The sequence below is a fragment of the Pieris napi genome, chromosome 18 (assembly GCF_905475465.1).
Source record: "Pieris napi chromosome 18, ilPieNapi1.2, whole genome shotgun sequence".
NCBI lineage: Eukaryota > Metazoa > Arthropoda > Insecta > Lepidoptera > Pieridae > Pieris > Pieris napi.
In genome coordinates, this window is record NC_062251.1 from 6,191,921 (window position 1) to 6,214,220 (window position 22,300).

The 22,300-nt window shown below is 38.3% G+C and overlaps 1 protein-coding gene across 7 annotated transcripts in view; it reads right to left on the bottom strand.

Moving 5' to 3' along the window:
- Positions 1-22,300, bottom strand: part of LOC125058592 (spectrin beta chain, non-erythrocytic 1) — a 141,344-nt gene that overhangs the window by 46,559 nt on the left and 72,485 nt on the right. For all 7 annotated transcript variants that reach the window (XM_047662697.1, XM_047662699.1, XM_047662694.1 and 4 more), the window contains 12 exons: positions 21,541-21,634; positions 20,540-20,694; positions 19,544-19,652; positions 17,945-18,135; positions 16,214-16,433; positions 15,061-15,279; positions 14,213-14,406; positions 11,822-11,924; positions 11,062-11,207; positions 9,452-9,686; positions 8,545-8,718; positions 380-580 (listed from right to left, as the gene is read on the bottom strand). In XM_047662697.1, the coding sequence (XP_047518653.1) occupies positions 380-580; positions 8,545-8,718; positions 9,452-9,686; positions 11,062-11,207; positions 11,822-11,924; positions 14,213-14,406; positions 15,061-15,279; positions 16,214-16,433; positions 17,945-18,135; positions 19,544-19,652; positions 20,540-20,694; positions 21,541-21,634 (2,041 nt within the window). The remainder of the gene's footprint in view (positions 1-379; positions 581-8,544; positions 8,719-9,451; positions 9,687-11,061; positions 11,208-11,821; positions 11,925-14,212; positions 14,407-15,060; positions 15,280-16,213; positions 16,434-17,944; positions 18,136-19,543; positions 19,653-20,539; positions 20,695-21,540; positions 21,635-22,300) is intronic.

Below are 22,300 nucleotides of genomic sequence, written 5' to 3' on the forward strand. Positions count from 1 at the left end.
AATCGGTCTATGTGATTAACTGTACAAATACAAATTCTATTTAGAAAAATATGATTTAAATTTACAATTAATTATTTCTGTAATGTTCCGTGATAATTTCTAAGGCAAGTAGGTGATCATTGATCAACCTTCTGTGCCACACCGTCGTCTTTTTGAGTCGAAGGCAACTCGGTTTCCTCACTATGTTTTCCTTCACCGTACGAGCGAGTGATAAGGCGCACATACACGTACGACCCAAGGGATTAGAGTCGCACGTTGAAACCACTAGGCCAACACTACTACACAGCAAGTTATACCAACACAAATACACCTTTAAAGACGCCATTACATACTTAAAAAACGCCTTAAAATGGTTTAAACTACATAAGTTTAAAGGTACCTGTGCATTAGGGTGTCCATCATCAACAAGCTGTTGCCCGTGGGCCAACGCATCCCTGAAAGTGTCGTCTCGCGCGTCAATCTCAGCGCGCAGGGCGTCGTGATGCGCACGTTGCGCCTGCGCAGCCGCCGCTGAACGAGCGCCAAGACTCGCTGACATTTGACTGCGCAGTTCGCTCGACCAGGACATTACGTCACGGATCTGTAATTTTGTTTACATTAATATGAAATTATAATTCAGTAACATGACGAACACTGGCTATCTCCTTTCATTACATTGTTAACACAATCTGAAAGAAAGTGATGAATAATAAAGTTCATCTTCGGATACTCATATTGCCAGAAGGCTCGAAAGTGCGTTGCCGGAATTTGAAAAATTGGTATGCTCCTTTCGTTGAAGTACCCTAAGTCGAATTGGTTCGAAAATACTTTAGTGAGCAGCTGGTTCCACGTAGTGGAACGTGCACAAATATACTTCATTAATTTGATTCAACTCTTCGTTCTCACTGAAAATATATTTAATTCTAATTATCTATAAATCTATATATAAAAATAAATCCCTATTTCCGTTGCTGACGGCATCACGCGTGAACGGCTGGACCGATTTCGCTAATTCTTTCTGGATGGTTTAGATTCAAAAATCAGCCCAGCAGATGGCACTGCAGTCGGATCATACTTTGTTTAATATCCTAATCGCTTGAAATATCATGCAGGACAACGGCTGTCGGGTCCGCTAGTAAGATATAATTTAAAAAAATACTTGATGTGATTACTTCATTCGCATACAATGCGACTTTATTATAATAAGATTGTAGGGATAGTATTATGTATAGTACTCATGAGTTGAATGTGTAGCGACTTATGATGCCAGTGACTGGTTAACCAGGGGTTTTTTTTCAGGACCCCTATCGCTAGTCTTACAGGTCTGCGACCGAGAAGGCAGCAGGGAAGTTTCGAATATCCTTTTTACTAAAAAGGGACTTATTCGTTTAAAAGGTATGCAGCCGGGCTCCAACGCCCCCATAAATATTGTTCGGGCTGCTGCCAAAACACTTTAATGATATTTAAATAAAAGATTGCTTTGCTCTTAAAAACTAATTTAATGAGTGATCGCGTTGATGGTTGATGATACACTGATGTTATAGAAAAGCGTCGCGCGCAGGCGGCGATCTAACTATATGTACTTATGCTATTTTACAAGGTGTTCGGTTACTTTCCGAACATGCTCCCGGGCGGGAGAAGAAAAACAAAATGCTTAAAATTATACATAATAATCATAGAAAAAAATTTACTGATAAAAAAATAATAAAAAAAATGAGTGTTTATGTTACACGACACTATCTTCGATTATCGAGAATGCCTTTCGCGCACTAACACTTTCACTTTCATTGTGAACCACTGATTGTATTTCACTATTATCACTGCGTTGCGCGCCCGGTGAGAGCACCAGACGTCGCCGACGCCGACATGCTCTGTATTTGTTTATTAAAATCGTTTGTTGCCTTATCGAGAGAGTTTAACCGACTACTTATAATGTTATGCTGCCTTTCCATCGATGCTTCTGTTCTTTTTAGCAAGTTAAATTCTGTCTCTACTATAGAAGTTTGGTTACGCCATAGATTTACCATGTGTTGTTGATTATTTCTAATCAGTTCAATGTTCTCAGAGTATTTATCTGCAAAATGCTGATCTAGCACACCAAACAATGTGTTCGCAAGGTAGCCTACGCCGTTGATAAGACCGCGACGCTGTCTGGAGTGCTCGGTAAGATGCTGTGTCAGTAAAAGTTGATTGTTGTGTTGTAATTCTGAGTAGTCGTCATTCATTTGTAGTAAAATCATATGGCATTGTTGATTATTCTCGATGTTAGTACATAGTTTGTTCAAGTGATTTGATAATTTTTTGTATGCTAGTTTACCTTGCCAGTACGGGGCCATATTGTGGTACACAACTAAGGGTTATTTGTCTCTGATAAGTTGCATCTTTGTTATGGGGTCGAAATACAACTATTGGCTGGCGCTCATCTCAGTAATATTATACTCCGATCTAGACGTAGACATAATGCTCATGAATGAAAGAAGCGCTATCGCCATTGATATAAAGTCGAATTTCTTCTTAACTGGTCGTGTCTTCTTTCCGGCTGATGATTGACCTTTACATGATTCATTAGTTTGCTTGCTTGATGTTTTTTTTTCTGTTTTGTTCTTGCTCTTGTTCTTGTTCTTGCTTGCTTTCAGACGACGTGTCGGCGAGAGGTAATGCTGACAATTTGATGATCGGTCTCCTTAATAAACCATTTTTTGTTTTTAGGGTAACAACTCTTACCAGTCCATCTGAACCCGGGTGAAGCTGGACGACGCGACCCATCGCCCACTTCCCTGGCGGTAAATTAGCGTCATGTATAAGAACGATTTCTCCAATTTCAATGTTTTTACAACTTTTTCGCCATTTTGTTCTTTCTGTTAGCTGGGTGAGATAGTCTGATTTCCATTGCTTCCATATGTCAGTAAATAATTTGCTAGTGAGATGCCACCTTGTCCTTGCATCTTCCTTTGTCTGTATAATGATCGAACCTGCCCTTCCCGTCAGGAAATGCGCTGGGGTTAGGATTTGCAAGTCGTCCGTATCTTCAGTTAACGCGCAGAGCGGCCTAGAGTTTAAACATGCTTCTAGCTGTGATAGAAGAGTGGAGTACTCTTCAAAGGTAAGTTTCTGCTGCCCTATAACTCTTTTTAGGTGATGTTTGAGGCTACGTACTGCTCTTTCCCACAGTCCTCCGGCACTCGCCCAGGTGGCGGCGTTAAAGTGCCAGTCGATTTTCATTTCAGATACCTCGGAGAAAAAACTATCGTTGAACATGCTTTGAAATTCTTCTATTTCCTCTTGTAATATTCTGTTTGCTTTAATAAAGTTAGTTCCTTGATCGGAATAGATATGCCGGGGCGCGTTTCTCCTTGAAGCCATTCTCCTAAGAGCCGCCAAAAATGCCTCACTGCTTAGGTCAGACACCAACTCTAGGTGTACTGCTTTAGTGACCATACAAACGAACACTGCTATGTATGCTTTAGTAGTTCGAATGCTTCTACCTCTACTTGCTTTTGCTTCTACGAACCCCGTGTAGTCCACTCCTGTGTGATAGAATGGGGGTGCCTCGTTGACCCTTGCTTCGGGGAGGTCAGCCATCAGTTGTTGGCCCAACACAGGATCGTGTCGTTTGCAGGTTACGCATGATCTCAAATATTTTTTGGTGGCACTGTACCCTCTTATGATCCAGTACTACTTTCTTAAACATGTCACAGTAAGTCTTGGCCCACCATGATAAGTTAGTTCATGTGCTTCTGCTATCAGTAAGGTCGTGAGACGCCCTTCGTGGGGTATGATTGCTGGGTGCTTCATCTCAGGATCTATGTTTGCTTTTGATAATCTTCCGCCAACTCTAAGGATTCCTGACTTGTCCAGGTGCGGTGTCAAAGGTAATAATTTGCTTTTACTTTGCACACGTTTATGTTCGCGATAATGCTCTATATCGCTTGCGAATGCGGATCTTTGCTCATTGATAATGATCAACCGACTTGCATTTTGTAGCTCGTGCGGCGTTAAATAGCTTGGTAGTTTCTTTGCTTTTAAAGACAAGAGAATTTTAGTTGCCCGTAATATCCAAGCCAACACCCGTCTGGCCTTTCTTATAGAGCTGTGTTTTGCTAGTAAATCTGTTATGATGTTTTGTTTATATGTGCTTTTTTGCTCGTTGTTAGCCTGAATGACGTTGGTGTGTATTTTATTACGTAACTCCTCTTCTATAGTATATGTTTTGATATTAGATTCTTTATCTTCATTATTTGGCGGCCCGTGCCACCATAATTTATGCTTAACCAGCTGAGTTGTGTAGATACCTCTGCTGGCTGCGTCAGCAGGATTTTGATCGGTCTTGACGTATCTCCAACATTCGGCCGGTATGTTCTTTGTGATTGATTTAACTCGGTTTGATACGAATATTTTCCATTTTCCAGGGTCTCCGTGAAGCCACCCAAGAACGATCATAGAGTCGCTGTATGCTGATATTTTGATTGAGTGACCTACTAAGCTCTCTACAATTTTCCCCAATAACTTCGAGAGTAGGTCAGCTGCACTAAGTTCCAGTCGTGGTAACGTGATAGTCTTATCAGTGGGTACCAACTTTGTTTTGGCTGCTACTAATATTCTTTGCGATTCATCGCTTGTTCGTGCATATACTACACATGCTAATGCCTTTTCAGATGAGTCACAGTACCCGATAAGCTCGATGACGCCTTTCTCACCGCTTCCGATCCATCTTGGAACTGTGCATTGGTTGATGTTTTCCAGGTCTGTTCTGATTTTTATCCACTCTGTTAAACTTTCAGCTGATACTTCGTCTTCCCATTCTTTGACTTCTATCCAAACTTTTTGGAAAAGTAGCTTGAGTTTCGTAACGACTGGCGCTAGCCAGCCCAACGGATCAAACACCTTTGATATTTCTGATAGCAACTTCCGCTTTGTTAATTTTGATATTGGTTCCTTGGACAGTCTGCACTCGAAAGTAAATGCGTCGTCGCCTGGAGACCACCCTAGCCCAAGGGTTTTGATTGAGTTTTCTGATTTGAAATTGAATATTTGCTCTGTCTGCTCTGTGTCCAGGTCTTCTAGAATGTTTGCTGTATTAGATGTCCACTTTCTCAGCAAGAATCCGCCTGATTTTAATAACTGATCCAGCTGTGTTACAATCTGTTTTGCTTCTTCTATAGAATGTGCTCCGCTTACCAGATCATCCATATAGAATTGATTTTCTAGAATTTTCGCTGCTTTCGGAAAACGTTCGCGTTCATCGGCTGCTAACTGCTTAAGCGTCATCATAGCCAGGAACGGGGCTGCCCTGGTCCCATAACTTACGGTCGTAAGGTGATAGGATTTGATAGGTTCCTCAGGTGAATTCCTCCATACAATTTTTTGAAGATTTTGATCGGTTTTATCTAATAAAATTTTCCGAAACATTTTTTCTATGTCGGCGACGAAGCCGACTTTATATTGTCTCCATGATAAAATTAGTGATTGCAAGTCTTTTTGTAAATTCGGACCTTTGTACATTAAATCATTAAGACTGAACCCAGACGACGTCTTTGCTGACCCACTGTAAACAACGCGTAGGAATTTGCTCGCGTCGGCACGCTGCACGCCGTGGTGCGGGAGATAACATTCCGGGGAAGCCCTTTCGTTATACATGTATATACAAGGTGTCATATGACCTAAGTCTAGATATTCCTGCATAAATTGTTTGTAACTTGTTGCCAAATTAGGATCCTTTGCTAGTTTCTTTTCGATGTTACGAAATTGTGCTATTGCTATGTGTTTAGACTCTCCTAGTTTCTCTTCAAAATTTTCTGTCATTGGTAACCTGACCTGGTACCGTCCGTCTTCGAGTCTTTTTGTTGTTTGCTTGTAAAAGTCAATACAATGTTGATCATCTGTGGACATTGAATACTCCTCCGTTATACCCTCGATCTCCCAAAATTGTTTCAGGTCTTCGAAGTTGCTGAGTACAACGTTGCAGTGAAATGATTGGGGCATGTTTCCGCAGAGAATCCAGCCAAGGCGCGTTTGTTGTGCTATTGGTTGTGATTGATGTTCGCCCTTGACTATCCCGTTTAAGATTATAGATGCGTAGACATCCGCTCCGAATAGTAGATCGATTGGTCTACTCATATTATAATTAGGGTCCGCTAATTTTATGTTATCTAAATACGGTAGAAACGGTCTATCGAAGCTGTGATTCGGCAAGCTTTTGATTAAGTTGTTTATAATTAAAACTTCGGTTTCGAATGAGTAATCATCGTTGACAGACGCGCACTTGATAGTGAGCATGCCTTTGCAATTATTTTGCTTTTGACCGACTCCAAAGATAGAGCCGTTGCATTTTTGCCGTTGTAAACCTAATGATTGAGCAGCCTTTTCCGAAATTAATGATATCTGGGATCCTTGGTCAATCAGGACCCTCATTATTTGCTGTGAACCATCGATTGCCGTGATTTTGTCTTCTGCGGTCGCTAAGAGAACTTCGGTTGCCTTTCCCACGGCTGCATGGGGCGTAGTTGCTGCGTTGGTATTTTGTTGAACGTGAGACTTCGAAGTACTTGCGGTTGATATGGTTGGTTTTTGCTTGCTAAAGGCGTCATGTAACAGGCTGTTATGATTTTCATTACACGCACGACATCGTTTTATTGAATAACATTTATTATTTTTATGAGAATACAAACAGTTTGCGCAGAGTTGTAACTTTTGCACGGTTTTAAGTTTCAATTCGCACGGCAATTGCAAGAAATTATTGCATTGGAATATACCGTGTGCCTGGAAACATAATGGACATATGATACCCGTAGATACGTGAAGCGCTTTCATGATGGGACGCGGTGGGAAAGTTTTGTTTGATGGTTGGTGTTCAAAATGCTGTTTGCGATTTTGATAATAAGTTTGTTGAGTCCCTTGATTTGTCTTTTGAGTCGAAAAGTCTTGTTTTCTACAAGACGATTCTAGGGTAGTGAATTTCAATTCTAAGAAATCGATAAACTCTCGTAAAATAGGCAATTCACGGGGATTTTTGACTGATTCAATATAATCTGCATGGGTCTCTGTGTCGAGTTTTTGTGATAAGATATGAACTATGATGGGGTCCCAGGTGCTTATGTTGACACCTAGGTTCTTTATAGCATTAAGTACCTCGACTGCTGTGTCATGCATCCTCTTGATCTGGATCAATGACTGCTGCTGCATGGTTGGGAGACTGAACAGGATATTCATGTGTGATGTGAATATTAATCTTTGATTATTATATCTGTTATTTAGGATTTCCCAACATATAGAGTAGTTTTCGGAACTGATTTGTAGGTGACGAATCAAATTTTCGGCTTCACCTTTTACCTTGCTCTTCAAAAACTGCATTTTTTGTGCATTTGATAAGGACGGGTTGCGGTCGATTGTTTCTAGGAAAAGGTCCTTGAATGAGGTCCAGTGCTGGTAGTTACCCGTAAAAACTGGAATATCCATTTTGGGCGTAGAATACTCGCGATGTGCAACGGACCATAATTTGCTATTGATTGATTTGATGTACTCGTTGTATGTTCGTTCATGTTTCGAAAATATGCTTTGATATACCTCATCCTCACCTTCTTGGTACATGTCGACCTCCCAGTGATGAGAGTCTATAGCTGACCAGCGCTGCTGTATTGATTTTAGGGTGTATTCAAACTCCCATTTTTCGGACATGCTACTTAAATCTATATTGCTAACGGTTCTCTCGAATGCTTTGAAGTTTGATATCTGCTTTCTAAGGAGCTCCCGAAGTTTCCCGTTGGATTTCAGGGGTTCTACTTGCTGTGCTAATTCATCTGTGATATTAGACGATGTTTGCTGTTGACTAGGCTGTAGGTTATCGAGATCCATGCTGGATTAAACAGTAATATGGAAAGATCTCACTTGATATGCTGTTGCTGTTGTGCTGTTGCTCGAACCCGCGCGGTGCTGTCGATGCTGTATGCTGCTGCGAAGTAAGCCTGCTTGGCTCGCCCACAGGTAATGATGCTGTTGTGTGGTTAGCCTGCCTGGCCACCTCACGAATGCTGATGCTGATGCTGCTAAACCTGGTAGCAAGCCTGCTAGCTTGCCGAACCAGAACTGATGTATGCTGTGATGTATGCTGTGTGGGAGCTGGTTTAGCTCACCGCACTTGATGATTTAATGTAATGGTGCTAGCACTTCGTACACACGAAACTTTCACGAAAACTCGCGTTCCAGGTCCCGCCTGTACGGAGGCTCGAAGGACCAAAAATGTTCGGGCTGCTGCCAAAACACTTTAATGATATTTAAATAAAAGATTGCTTTGCTCTTAAAAACTAATTTAATGAGTGATCGCGTTGATGGTTGATGATACACTGATGTTATAGAAAAGCGTCGCGCGCAGGCGGCGATCTAACTATATGTACTTATGCTATTTTACAAGGTGTTCGGTTACTTTCCGAACAAATATCATGAGAATATTTCCGGAGTAGTTTAGAATTGAACTATTATTTAGCTTTTAGCCCGAGCCCCGTACATATAATAATAATATATATATAATATTTTTTGTATATCAAAGACAACTCCAAAGAAATTTCGTACCTCAGACAACAACTGTTGCAATTGGTGATGATGATGAAGCACCGTCTTTCTAGCATCTGCAGCTGCTCGCAGGGAACTCCAGGCCTCTGACAGCGCTCGCTGACGTAATGCTATTTGCTGCTCGTTACCACCTGGGCAGAGCTTTTGGAGGCGAGAGCCTTCTTCTTGTAACACCTGGAAAAATTGATCAAGTTGATATTATGGACAGTAAGAAAATATGTAAGGACCTAAGCTAAAAATTTTGGTTGGATTTGCGGTCAGACCTGATTTTTGAGTAATATTAAACTACGGTAGATTATTTCCGCGTTATAGGAAACGCGTTGTATGACTATTCTCGAATAACGCCCTTCTAATGACCCCATATAAGAAATATAACGTGTGCAATCCCTGCTTTATATATATAAGTATATATTATATACTTCACGGATATTCCATCCGTGAAGTAGGTCCGAAATCGTGTAATATGAAATTTTTATTTTTTATTTTTTTATATAATAGGGGGGACAACGAGCTTGCGGGACGACCAAAAAGGGAGTCTACGCAGCCCATAGACATCCATTTTTAGTGGGTGCGTTGCCGGCCTTTGAGGGAGGAGTAGACTCGCTTTTTGAACATTTGGAGGTCGTATCTCTGAGGGAAGACCCCCCCCCGAGAGCCAATTCCACAGTTCGCTAGTTCGCAAAAGAAAATGCCTTGTGAAACGGACTGTGGAAGACCTCCAACCATCAAGATGATGCTGGTGAAATTTAGAGGTCGTTCGGCTCGTACGGTGTTGAAAAGAAGCAGGAGGGATCAACCCAAACAATTCTTCCGAACTCTCTCCGTAGTAAACTTTGTAAAAAACGCAAATGAAAATGCGTTGTAAGGGTTACTGTTCTTAGATTCAGCAATGAAAAGGCGTTTTCACCTGCATCTGCGCATCGATGGCCAGCAGATCATTTTCAGCAGTGGTGTGGTTCCTTAGCAATGCTTCGGCTGCCCTAAGGTCCCTGGGCGGGGCTGGTTCAGACAGCTGGGCGCGGCGATCGGCAGCTCTAGCCAATAATTCGCTCGCATCTCTGTGGAATCGGTGGATTTCACCCGCGGCGTGAAGACGACGGGCGCGGGACTCGATTTGTTCAACCAAACGTTGCCAAGATTCACTGGAAAATAGGAATATTTGTAGCGTATACGTTCGTTCAAAAGAACGTGCGAGTAACGTAAATTTTATAGTTTGTCTAATCATTACTGTTAATTTGTGTTACAATATTAGGGGCTAATCTAGAATGGAAAAAAGCTCAGAATGAAATAATGAATAAAATTATTCCTCATCGAAACCTTTTGAAACAAGAATTGTATGTTTTCCTTGGAAAATTCCTTCTCGACAGACATCTCGCCATCATTGGAATATTATTATTAAAATGATAATATATCCGAAAATTATTAAATTTATTCTAAATTTATGGAATCCATTTTACTATTCCTGTAACAAAAGTTATTGTTCCAATTGCTCCAGTTAAAGGTCTATGCCTAATGCTGGCAAAAAATTGATTTTTTCCTTTATTATTAGTAATACAGTGTACACTCTATATAACGACACTGAAGGGACTGTGCATTTTTTTTATAAACTCGTTATAGAGAATTGTGAAATGGAGAGTAGAAAATCTTATAGATAATCCATGACTCATACTTATTAGCCATAGACAACAACAGTCTACACGTGAAAGCAATCCCAATTTGTAAACAAAAGAACGAATTTCTTAGAAAGTTCGTATGCATGATGACAGTCGAGTTTATTACGGGCTAGGATAATAAAGCGACAAAAGAACGTACACAGCTGCGCAACAAATTTTAGTTTAACAAGTACTTTAATTATTGTCGTTATTGAGAGTGGGTGTAATGCTATGTAGAGTGTATCATTGTATGGAAGACAACTAAAGCCAATTGATTTCGAAGCTTTAGTTCGTCGTTAAATCGAGGGACGTTACATGGAGTTTGTACTGTACTTTAAGAAAGGCGCCAGCTTCGTTGGAACACGTGAATTTTATGGGAAAGAAATCACCATTAAATCCGTCTTGAGATTGACTTTACATACAAATAGGTAAACTGACAACTAAAACATATAATTTACTAGCAGACCGGCCAAGCGTTGCTGTGGCTAAGGTTTTTGTTATATTACATAGTAGTAAACTATTCAAGGGAAACGGTAGGAGAACACCAGTCATGGGGACCACCATGCTTTTTTGGTGGTTATGCCATTACATTGTAGCTTATGTGAAACGTTGGTACTTTGAAGACAGCGCCATCTGTTAGACTTGTGACTATAAAATAATATTGCGAGTATAAATTGAGATATAAACTATCCTATATTTTAAGATCGAACTGCACACTATTTGCAAAATAGATTGAAATCGGTTCTGTAGTTTAGGAGTCCATAGCGGTCAAACAACGTGACGCGTAATTTATATATATTAAGATGATGTAAACTCGATACAGTTAATTGTACAATTGTTCTAGAATTTCTGAACTTCAACTCACCCAAGGGCTTCCTGTCTTGCCTCTATGTCGCCAATATATGGACTGTTAGATGCGAGCAATTTCTTCGCCAGTTCCTCGCATTGGCTAAAACGTTCCGCGCCGCTTTCTACACGGTGACGCAATTCCTCGAATTTCGAACGAAGAACCTGGTGATACATTTTTTCAAACTCAAACTCAAACTCAAAATATCTTTATTCAAGTAGGTAACCAAGTACACTTTTGAATAGTCAAGTTAAATTAATCGTAAATTTACATTTACTACCAGTTCGCAAGTCAAGGGCGTAGAGCGGGCAAGAAGAACTGGCAAGAAACTCTCCGCCACTCTTTTTAATTGCCAAGTTTTGAGTCATATAAATTGTTTCAACTGGAGCAAATCAATCCCAAGGATTAGGATCATTTCAATATTCCTCAAATTTATAAAAAGCTTTATTGATTTCCCCCCTCCACTAACATTTGAACTTTATGATATGGTATTAAAGTTCAAATTGACTTTTAAGTATTATTACGAATATTTTGTATGGGAATATAGAAAAGTGTTGTTTTTAGACTTTTTCACTCAATTTTTTTTTAATTTTTCTCTCCGTAAGAACCATCCTCGTACTTCAAGGAATATTATAAAAAAAATATTGGCCAAATAGGTCCAGGCGTTGTTGAGTTTTGCGCTTACCAACACATTTTGCGATTCATTTTTATATATAAGATAATTAAATTATTTATATCATAATAGACATTGAAATAAAGGTAAAATTATTAAAATTACCAATAGATGTTCGTAATCCTGCCCATAATCTTCGCTGGAGGCAGCTCCATATTGCTCCTGTATCCAGCTCTCCAATTCCGCGCTTTCTGCCAAGTATTCATGTCTGAAAAGAAACCAGGGTAAATTATTCTTGCAACGTGACCTGGCACGATTGGTGATTGGTTAGACCTAAAAAACATCTACGCATCTATCGACTCTCTTTTCTCCTTAACCCCTTGTAGACGTCATACTTCTTTAGTATCATCACAAAGAATATTCTTCTAGTTGCGATCTATTGAAATAAATAAAAAAACTTTCGCAAGTAGCAATGATACTTCCTCGTACATGATATGTATATGAGCATATAACTTATAGAACACCTGTCTAAGCTGCTACGACTGAGCTCTGATGATGGAGCACGAACATTATTGAGAGTTACTTAAAAAATTACTTTTATATTAAGCTTGAGGTGAGATCGCTTAGTAGCGATAAGGTCGCCCATGTGCTTTAAAGTTTATTGTTAATAATAATAATAAAATCCTTTTATTTCAGATACATAAATACATTTTTTAATAGGACAGGGGTCAAACGAGCAGGAGGCTTATCTGATGTTATGTGATATAACATGGTCACTCTCTATGCCAGGGCTAGCGAGTGCGTTGCCGGCCTTTTAAGAATTGGCACGCTTTTTCTCTTGAAGGAAGTCGAATTGGTTCGGACATATTTTATATTTCTATCATCGGATTTCTACATTATTGAGCCCTTTTTTGTCAAAGGCCTCCTCAAAATCTCGCCATTACTATCTACACTGTGCCAGCGTGCTATGTATCGCCTGCTGTAACCTATATCTGGTCTATACTTCTAAATTTTCTTCCTCTTTCGTTATTGTACCTTGGGCACCATTTTACTTTGTCAGACTTCCACGGGGTCACCAATGTATCTTATTTTGGTATTCGTATGTCCTTATAAGGTACTGAGTATTGTAATGAAACAAGGCTCTTTAGAATACGACTATTTAATATGAGCATTGATATACAAAAAACCCAAGATGCACAGTCTCGAATAAAAGTAACGCTCGAAAGTGTCCCGAAACACTATTTCTGTCCCTTTCTATAACAGTATGTCTATAACAGTATATGTTACAAGCATATATTATTGCAAAATCAACCTTACGCGAATTGCTTAAAGTTGTTATTACAACGCCGTGTATACGTACTTAAAGCAATAAAATTTTACGACCGACCGTGGTCGGTAAGACAAGGTATTGAGTGGAGTCGAACATAACTTTTTTATTTACAACTATTTAACATAATTTTAAGTTTATCCGACTTTTCGGGTGCTTTACAGCGTGCGTGGTCACGGTGACTGTAGACAAAAGGTGTTGGATGTTAAATAGTTGTAAATTTTTAATAGTACATAACTTTAATCCGGTTAAAAAGTTTTTTCCTCCTGACCTACAATTTATATAGCGTAAATATATTTGTCAAAAACAACACACAAAAAAGTTCAAAAGTACATAAATTTATTTATAAAAAAATACACAAATAAATAACATCGACTCCACTTATTAGACGCGAGACTATTTGAAATGAGCGCACAATTTAGAATGTTGCGCTCATTTTTTGAGGACGTTTTTTTGACGTTGAGTGTGCATCTTGGGTTTTTTGTATATCAATGAATATGAGTACTGTTGTATGTTGGTACTGTTACAACCCCCAATGCATCCTATATTGCTGATATACCCTAAGCCTCGTCATCATTTCTTACCATGCATAAACAACCTCTCATTTCCCATCCAGTTAGTCGATCTCCTAAGTCTTATCCGAGCAGACGTGCTAATATTTTATACTACTTCCTTTGTATTCTAAATCAATATACTTGTAATTGAAATCATTAAATCATTTTTTTAAAAGATCCCATTATAGGTCCGCGTAACAGTACAATACTGACTTATATTAAAACATTGGTGCATTAATATTAATCATGCACATGCTCCACTTTTCTGTCTCTCTTCTGAGACCCGCCCATTTCCACTTAAGTTTATTTACTATCATAGTGACGTCTGATACCTCAGATATTCTTCTTAATTATATAATCCTTATTGTTAATATTATTATTTAATTCTTAGGGAGCGTTCAAGTATTACGTAACGCAATTTTTGGAGATTATTGACCCCCCCCCCCCATGTAACTCGCCGTAACGTTTTTCAGTACCCAAGTATAGTAAAACGTTTCGTGACCACCTAGTGACTCTTTAGTTACTATTATGTGGTGTAAGTCGAAAAAAATAACAATAACGCGTAATTTAAGCCCCGCCCCGCATCGTAACGTTTTACAAAAGGACCCCCCCCCCAAAATACGTTACGTAATACTTGAACGCTCCCTTATTCAAAAAGTAAATAAATAAACCTACCTGCAAACACTCTCAACCAATGCAGCCTGTCTCAAAGCAGCTCTACGCTGCAGCCTGGCAAGACTGGCGGACAGTTGTTCATGTCTTTCCACTAGTGCTTCGCCCTCCGGCCCTCCACTTGCAGCCAGGGCTCCAGCCACGTGGCCCATCTCCGATATGATGGCCGCATATGTGTCCAGCTCTAATTCTACCGCCTGGTGGTATTGTATTATAATATTATAACTAAGGACCACCAAAAAATTATATAAATATAGAAATATTTTTGAAGTTATACTTCTTCTGGCGCGTTAGGGAAAAATGACGCATTTTTACGATGCGCGCACACACCGTCACAAAATACCGACACCGTAAAGTTAGCAAAATCAACATTTTAAAATAAAAAATGTCCATTTCTTTAATTATGTAGAAATCATTTTGTGATATTTAAATAAACTTTATTTACTAGATAATGCGTTATAATAAAACTTTCAATTAAATAGCTTTTTTCTATTGTTAGTGTAGATTTTTCTACAAAAGTAGAATAAGGCAAAAGATAAAAAATTTAAAAAGATTTTACGCCAAAGAAGTTGTTTAATTTCAATAGGTCGATATTATTTTAAAATTATAATGCTGTCGTTCATGCTGGAGTAAATAAATTATTCATAATTAAAAGGCCGGCAACACATTCGCGAGCCCTCTGGTATTGAATGTCGGTATAACTTAACATCAGAGTTCTGCCCGTTTGCTCGTAAAAAAATCAATCTAGATCTAGATATTAACTTATTATTGAACAGTTTCTTATTCGAATAGTTTCTTGCCTTCAAATAAATATATATATATATATAAATATATATAAAATGTACACATACCTTGTGTCTGGTCAGCAATTGCGTCGCACGATGTCTGTCATTTCCAACATCAGCGCTGGCCAGCTCAGCAGCTTTGTCCGCTAACCAAGAGTCCACTTCCAGCGCATCGTGAAGGAACTGTTGCGCTTTAAGCGCTGTTTCAAGTCGAGCCGCGCGTTCATCAGCCGCTTGAGATATTTCGGAGTAAGCGCCTTCGAGCTCTTTGCAAAGTTGTTTGATCTGTAAAAGATATCAATTTAACAAACGGAAACTCTGCCATAAGCCGGTAGTACTATTTTATTTTTAGTACAGTATATATTATTATATACATTTATATTCGCTATAACGAAACACTCTATATAACGTAATGTAACACTTTCGTGTACTGTCAAATAGCCTATTATTCATTTTATGAAGTTTTATCAAAATGTGATTAAATAATAATACATATATATAAACTTCTCGTGTTCGTTCCCACACTCCTCCCAAACGGCTCGACCGATTTTGATGAAATTTATATGCATATTCAGAAAGTCTGAGAATCGGCTACTATATATTATCTTTCAAACCCCTAGGTGAAAAGGGATTTCCACACCAAAATTTTTTTTTTCGATTTTTTTTTGTTTTTATTTATTGTGATACATCATACAAAAATACATTCAACCCCTAATTTTCACCCCTCTACGATCAACCCCTATTTTTTTTATTAATGTAGATAGTTATTTTTATTGAACTAAAAATTTTTTTCCTAGAAATAATATACATGGCAATACAAACGTTAGCCTGGTCAGCTAGTAATAATATAAAACTGTTATTAAATATATATATTATATCAATACTAGCTGACCGGGCAAACGTCGTTTTGCCATGTATATCATTTATAATAAAAAATAGGGGTTGATTATAGAGGGGTGAAAATTAGGGGTTGTATGTATTTTTTAATGCTGTATCATAAAAAACATTTTTTTTATCTAAAAATAAAAAAGAATATAATTTAGAGGTGGAGGACTACCCTTAACATTTACGGGGATGAAAAATAGATATTGTCCGATACCCAATATGCACAAAAAATTTCATGAGAATCGGTCAAGCCGATTCGGAGGAGTCTACAAACACCGCGACACGAGAATTTTATATATTAGATATATATTTATATATATATTTATTTATATACCTTGTCAGCCTGCGGATTCTTCGGCAATTGTTCACCCCTATCTAAAACTCGTTGCACCAACGGTTTCCGTCCTTGCAACTCTGCTCGCAATTTCGCATGCTTCTTTTGGGCTGTTTGAGCAGCGTGTAGATCTTGAGGCAGGGCTGTGGAAGATGCAGCCGCTCTTCGCTCATCAACCCATGCTATTTCGCCTGTCACCTCCGCTGCTAGTTTGTGTAGCCTATTAACAAAAACATGGTATAGAATATAGATATTTAAAAAAAATGATTTTGATTCTTTTTAATTAATTTATCATTCAAAATTATTAATTAAGATTGGATTTTTTTTTAATGTATGCACATATTATGTAATAATTAATATGATATACTTGTTAAATATATTATGGAAAATAAAGAGGCTAAGATAAATAATGTATTTAAAACAATTAATCTGTGAGTCATTTTATATTAAATGAAATCTTCATTAATTTCACAGTATATTCTAATTGAGTATACTTTAATCTAGTAAAACTAACTTAAAATTAAAATACGTTCATAAAATATTATATAAGGTCATGAGAGCTGGAAAAACAAAAGAAAAAGCTAAATAATAAAAACAAAGCTATTATATATATGCATTATGATTATTGACCCCCCCCCCGGTGTAACGTTTTTCTGTACCCAAGTATAGTAAAACGTTTCGTGACCACCTAGTGACTCTTTATACCTAAAAGTTACCATTATGTGGTGTAAAGTACTGAAAAAACCGAAAATAATATTAACAATAACGCGTGATTCTATCCCCGCCCCGCATCGTAACGTTCTACAAAAGGACCCCCCCCTCAAATTCGTTACGTAATACTTCAACGCTACCTGGCCCACGCGTATGTATATTTGACAGTTTTTCTTACTTTTGCTGTCATGAGGGGGCCGTAATACTTGAATGACCCCTTATGAAAAAAAACGTAGCACTCCGGGAGTGCCGGCAGAAGTGAAAACTTCAATATTAACGTTGTGTTTAATTATAAGTATAAAAGTACTATCATTTATGAGGTAGAATACAATGTTTATTTATTGCGCTATCGTACACAAATATGACAATTTATATGTTATTATTTATAATATTATATCGTTACTTATATATTACATTAAATTTTATCTCTCAGAAAAATCAACTTCCATCCATAACTTCGACGACTTATACACCATCGTTATTATCAGAATCATCATCGCAAATTTTTACAACTGATACAATTGGTTTATGATAACTGAAGTAAGAAACAAACAGTTTTGATTCGAACCTATTTAAGTGTCTAATAAAGACCGCATCAATAGTAGTTTTGTATTTCGTTGTGCTAAAATTGCGATTATTTGACATAGTTAAACCAAATTCATTATTTAAAAATTCAATTAATGATTGATCATTCGCGCAAGCGCCCTGTGCCGCCTAAACAGAGCAGCACACTCAGGCACGGTAGAAAGAGTGGGAGATACTAGTTCCTCTCCCTTCCCCTCGATCTTACGCTTTTTCGATCAGCATCACGTGACCCTGACGGGAGTTTGAAAGTTTTTACCCATACAAAAAAGTGCTCAGCGCCGCTAAAGAAGTTTTCACTTCAAAAATAAAGTTCTTGGCTATCCCAACATTTTTATATTTGTATAAAGTACACAGGTGACAGGGTTTTATTATGAAAGATTGCCCTAATTATGAAAGATTAAATTACTAACACAAAGTTGATTGTAATGAACTTACTGCAAACTACTCTCCAAGGCCCTCCTCCTCTCGACAGCTCTAGGTCTCAGAGCAGCACATGCGTTTTGCAATGCAGCACAATCCCTCTGAATAGCAGCGCTGTCAAAGTGACCGCCGGAGACCAGATCCGCACCTTGGACTGACAGTGCTTGTGCCCTTTGCTCCATTTGCGTGAGTTCTTGCTCCAATGCCTATTAAAGAGTTTTAATCATATAATCTTCAACTTCACCGTATTCACTTATGTCAATCAGTTGTCTTTTTTCAGCACAGCGTTGACACAATTTAAACGAAAGAGACGTAAAGCCGGAATTACATTACGAAATTAGTGGCATGCATGGGAAATCAGTTTCACGAAAGTAGTTTCGATATATGCGAAAGTAATTTTGTAAATTTAGTGTCGCAGTAGCCATAGCCCCATCATCGTCAAAGCTTAATTTGTCTATATTTAATGTAGCTAAAGAGATGCTGGTCTATAAACTTAAAATGCTGCGTTTTTTAGCAACTGGAAATAGTTTAAAGTCTTTATCATAAGAGTTCAGGGTGGTATCATGTATTAGCATCAAAATACGCACAGCACAGGCACTTTCGCGACACTAGTTTCACGTAGCATCTCCATAATGTAATTAGTCGCATTTAACTAATTTCCAAAAAATCACGCAGGGCACGAAATTCATTTGCATTGATATTATTGCATGCATAACATTGATATACAAAAAACCCAAGATGCACAGTCTCGAATGGAAAGCGAAGTAACGCTCGAAAGTGTCCCGAAACACTATTTCAGTCCCTTTATATAACAGTATGTCGATAATAGTATATGTTACAAGCATAATATATTATTGCAAAATCAACCTTACGCGAATTGCTTAAAGTTGTTATTACAACGCAGTGTATACGTACTTAAAGCAATAAAATTTTACGACCGACCGTGGTCGGTAGGACAAGGTATTGAGTGGAGTCGAACATTACTTTTTTATTTACAACTATTTAACATAATTTTAAATTTATCCGACTTTTCGGGTGCTTTACAGCGTGCGTGGTCACGGTGACTTAAGAAAAAAGGTGTTGGATGTTCAATAGTTGTAAATTTATAACAATACATAACTTTAATCCGGTTAAAAAGTTTTTTCTTTAAATTAAAAAAAAAAATGTTAAATTGGCTACCTCCTGACCTACACTTTATATAGCGTAAATATATTTGTCAAAAACTACACACAAAAAAGTTCAAAAGTACATAAATTTATTTATAAAAAAAAACACAAATAAATAATATCGACTCCACTTATTAGACGCGAGACTATTTGAAATGAGTGCACAATTTAGAATGTTGCACTCATTTTTTGAGGACGTTTTTTAGACGTTGATTGTGCATCTTGGGTTTTTTGTATATCAATGATGCATAACGAAAATATTGAATTAAACGTGAAACTGTTAGTAAAAATAATGTAACGAATTTTTGTTTTGCCACTAATTTCGTAATGTAATTGCGGCTTACGAGTACTTTACTTCAAATTACATTTAGACCAATTTGAATAAATAAAAATTTATAAAGGTTGGGCACAGTTAGTCTTATATTTGTTATAGTTGACAGTGAAATACCTGATGTTGATTCAGCAATCTCTTGCAGCTTCTCAGATCTGTGCCAATTTCTTCGCTATTCAACTCTCTCTCCAAATCAGCCAAGCGAGCCTTGGCGTCTTCCACGGCACTGAAAATAATATAAACGCTCACTATAAAGTTGTTACGCGACGGACTCGCGTACACGCGTACACGCAACGCACACGCGTACACGTTACGCACACATAGAAGCGCGCGGCTTCTTATGCGAAGTCACTCCAAGCTCGTGGCACCCCAATGGGAGAAGATGGCGTCCACAAGCCACTTCGACAATGCTAAACATCAACCCGTGGGTGCGTAAAAGCATTAATTATTGACCCTTCCCGATAAAAAGGCCCGTAAGAGGCCTCGACATGTCCTAACGAATCCGGATGATCCAATCACGGTAGCTGACGGCAAATAATAGTCGAAGAATCATTTAGGATGCTGTTGGGACTGCCACGCTTTTGCAGTGCCTCAGGCATGTTTTCCCAGGCCCTGGTGTACTGATGACTTCTGGGCGATCCGTCAGAATCGTCCTCACATTTACGCTGAATGCGAGACAGTTGGAACAGTATCCTAAGTACTAGATGACTGTACTCAATCGCAAATTGTTGGGCAGTTTGTGTAGGCCGTTTATTTATTTATTTAATTTTCAATTTATTTTTATTTGTAGTTGATGTTGGTACTAAAATTAGTCTTAATGTGTTGTAATGGGAATACAATATTATTATTAAATAAACATCTTTCCAGACACATTAAGAGTAAATAGGTGCGAGCGAGGTCGCAACAAACGGGTGCGAGTGAGATAGGGCGTAGTCTATATTTTTTATTGGATTAAGATATACAATAGAAAATTATTACGTTCATAGTAATGTTGTACAAAACATACATGTAAAAGAAAAATATTTTAAAATTTTGAAATATATTTTCATGGATATGACAATGAACATAGCAACGGAAAACTTGTGGATTCTGAAAAAATTTTAATGAAATTACCGTCTATGCTGCCTCTGCTGCGAAGCCTGCCGCAACTTGCTGCCTTTGTCCCTTGAAGCTGCAACAAGCTGCTCCCAGCTGGTTTGCATCTTGTCTAGCCGTTCCGAGATGTTTGCAGCACGACTCGGGTCGGATTTTTGAAGAGATTGACCAATCTGAAATTTATATTTTACTGTCATTTCTCTTCTTAAATGTCCAAACAGAGGCAAATCAAGAAATATGTGAGGTGATATAAGAACTTACAAACCACATATCAGAATTTGTTATTTGTTTTTAAAATATTTCCTTGTTTTATTAATAAATTTAACTAATTCAAATGTGTGTTAGTGGAGTAGTCACTCCAATCACCGTGAAAATCTGGGCTCATTTTTTGTAAAGTTATTCTGCTTTTTTTATTAAATAAATTTTGACTGTACCTTGATGTACACTTATGAACGTCACTGAAGTACTGGCAATAAACTCTTCGACACTCTTTTAAATCGCCAAGGTATTACTTACGCCAAGTACTTACAAAACTTTTGTAAGTACTTGCAACCATTACATTATTTTCCTCAACACATCTTAAAGCAGCAAATTAATGAAAAAATAAAATGTCTTCTAGTCGAGATGATATAAAACCGAGTTCAGCATGACGTACAAACCCATGCGGTAACGCAAGTTCGGCTCTGTACATCGAGAGCAAACAACGTATAAGGCGAGAGAACGTTGAGGTATTTGCTACCGCGGCTAATAAATGGTATACCAAATAACATATTAGATTGCCTAACGCCAACCAACATAAACAGTAAATTAAAAAACTACTTTTATATGCATTTGTCGCGCTCCTAAACAAGACTGCTGGTTTTATTTATAAAAACCACAACGGTTTTCTAATGTAACATATTATGATTTTATTATATTATTCTGTAAAAAAAATAAAAAAGTGATACTTAATAAGAAAACCTCCATCAGGCGGTGATTAGGATCCTGCAAAAAATGTGTCAAGGTGAATCAGTACTTACACTTTCAACGTTCCTTAGTTGCTTTTCATTGGCTTGCAATTCTCTTTCAAATGCTTCGTGCTTCTGCAATTTCCGCTCCAAATTCGCCAGTTCCCTTTAATAACAGAAATGCTTTAATGTGTTTTCAATTTATTAATTTACTGGTAAAATACAGTAGTGAATTTTGGGTGTGGCAAAAATAATGATAGATTAACCCCATAGAAATGAGTGTTTAATATGGTGTAACATTGCGTGATAGGTACGTGAACAATGTGGGTGGGTACGTTATGACAAGGATTCCCAAGGGGATGGGGGCCGGGAGGGGATGGGGGCCGGGAGGGGAAGGGGGGCCGGGAGGGGAAGGGGGGCCGGGAGGGGAAGGGGGGCCGGGAGGGGAAGGGGGGCCGGGAGGGGAAGGGGGGCCGTTACATGGCCAAACTACCGTTTAGGCAGTTTGGCCATGTAACGGATGAATGGGAAGTCATTAAACAGTAGGATACACAAGGCAGGGAGCGTTCAAGTATTACGTAAAGAAATCTTGGGGGGGGGGGGGGTCCTTTTGTAAAACGTTACGATGCGGGGCGGGGATTTAATTACGCGTTATTTTAAATATTATTTTCGACTTTTCAGTGCTTTACACCACATAATGGTAACTTTTAGGTATAAAGAGTCACTGGGTGGTCACGAAACGTTTTACTATACTCGGGTACAGAAAAACGTTACGGCGCGTTACATGGAGGGGGGGGTCAATAATCTCCAAAAATTGCGAGACGTAATACTT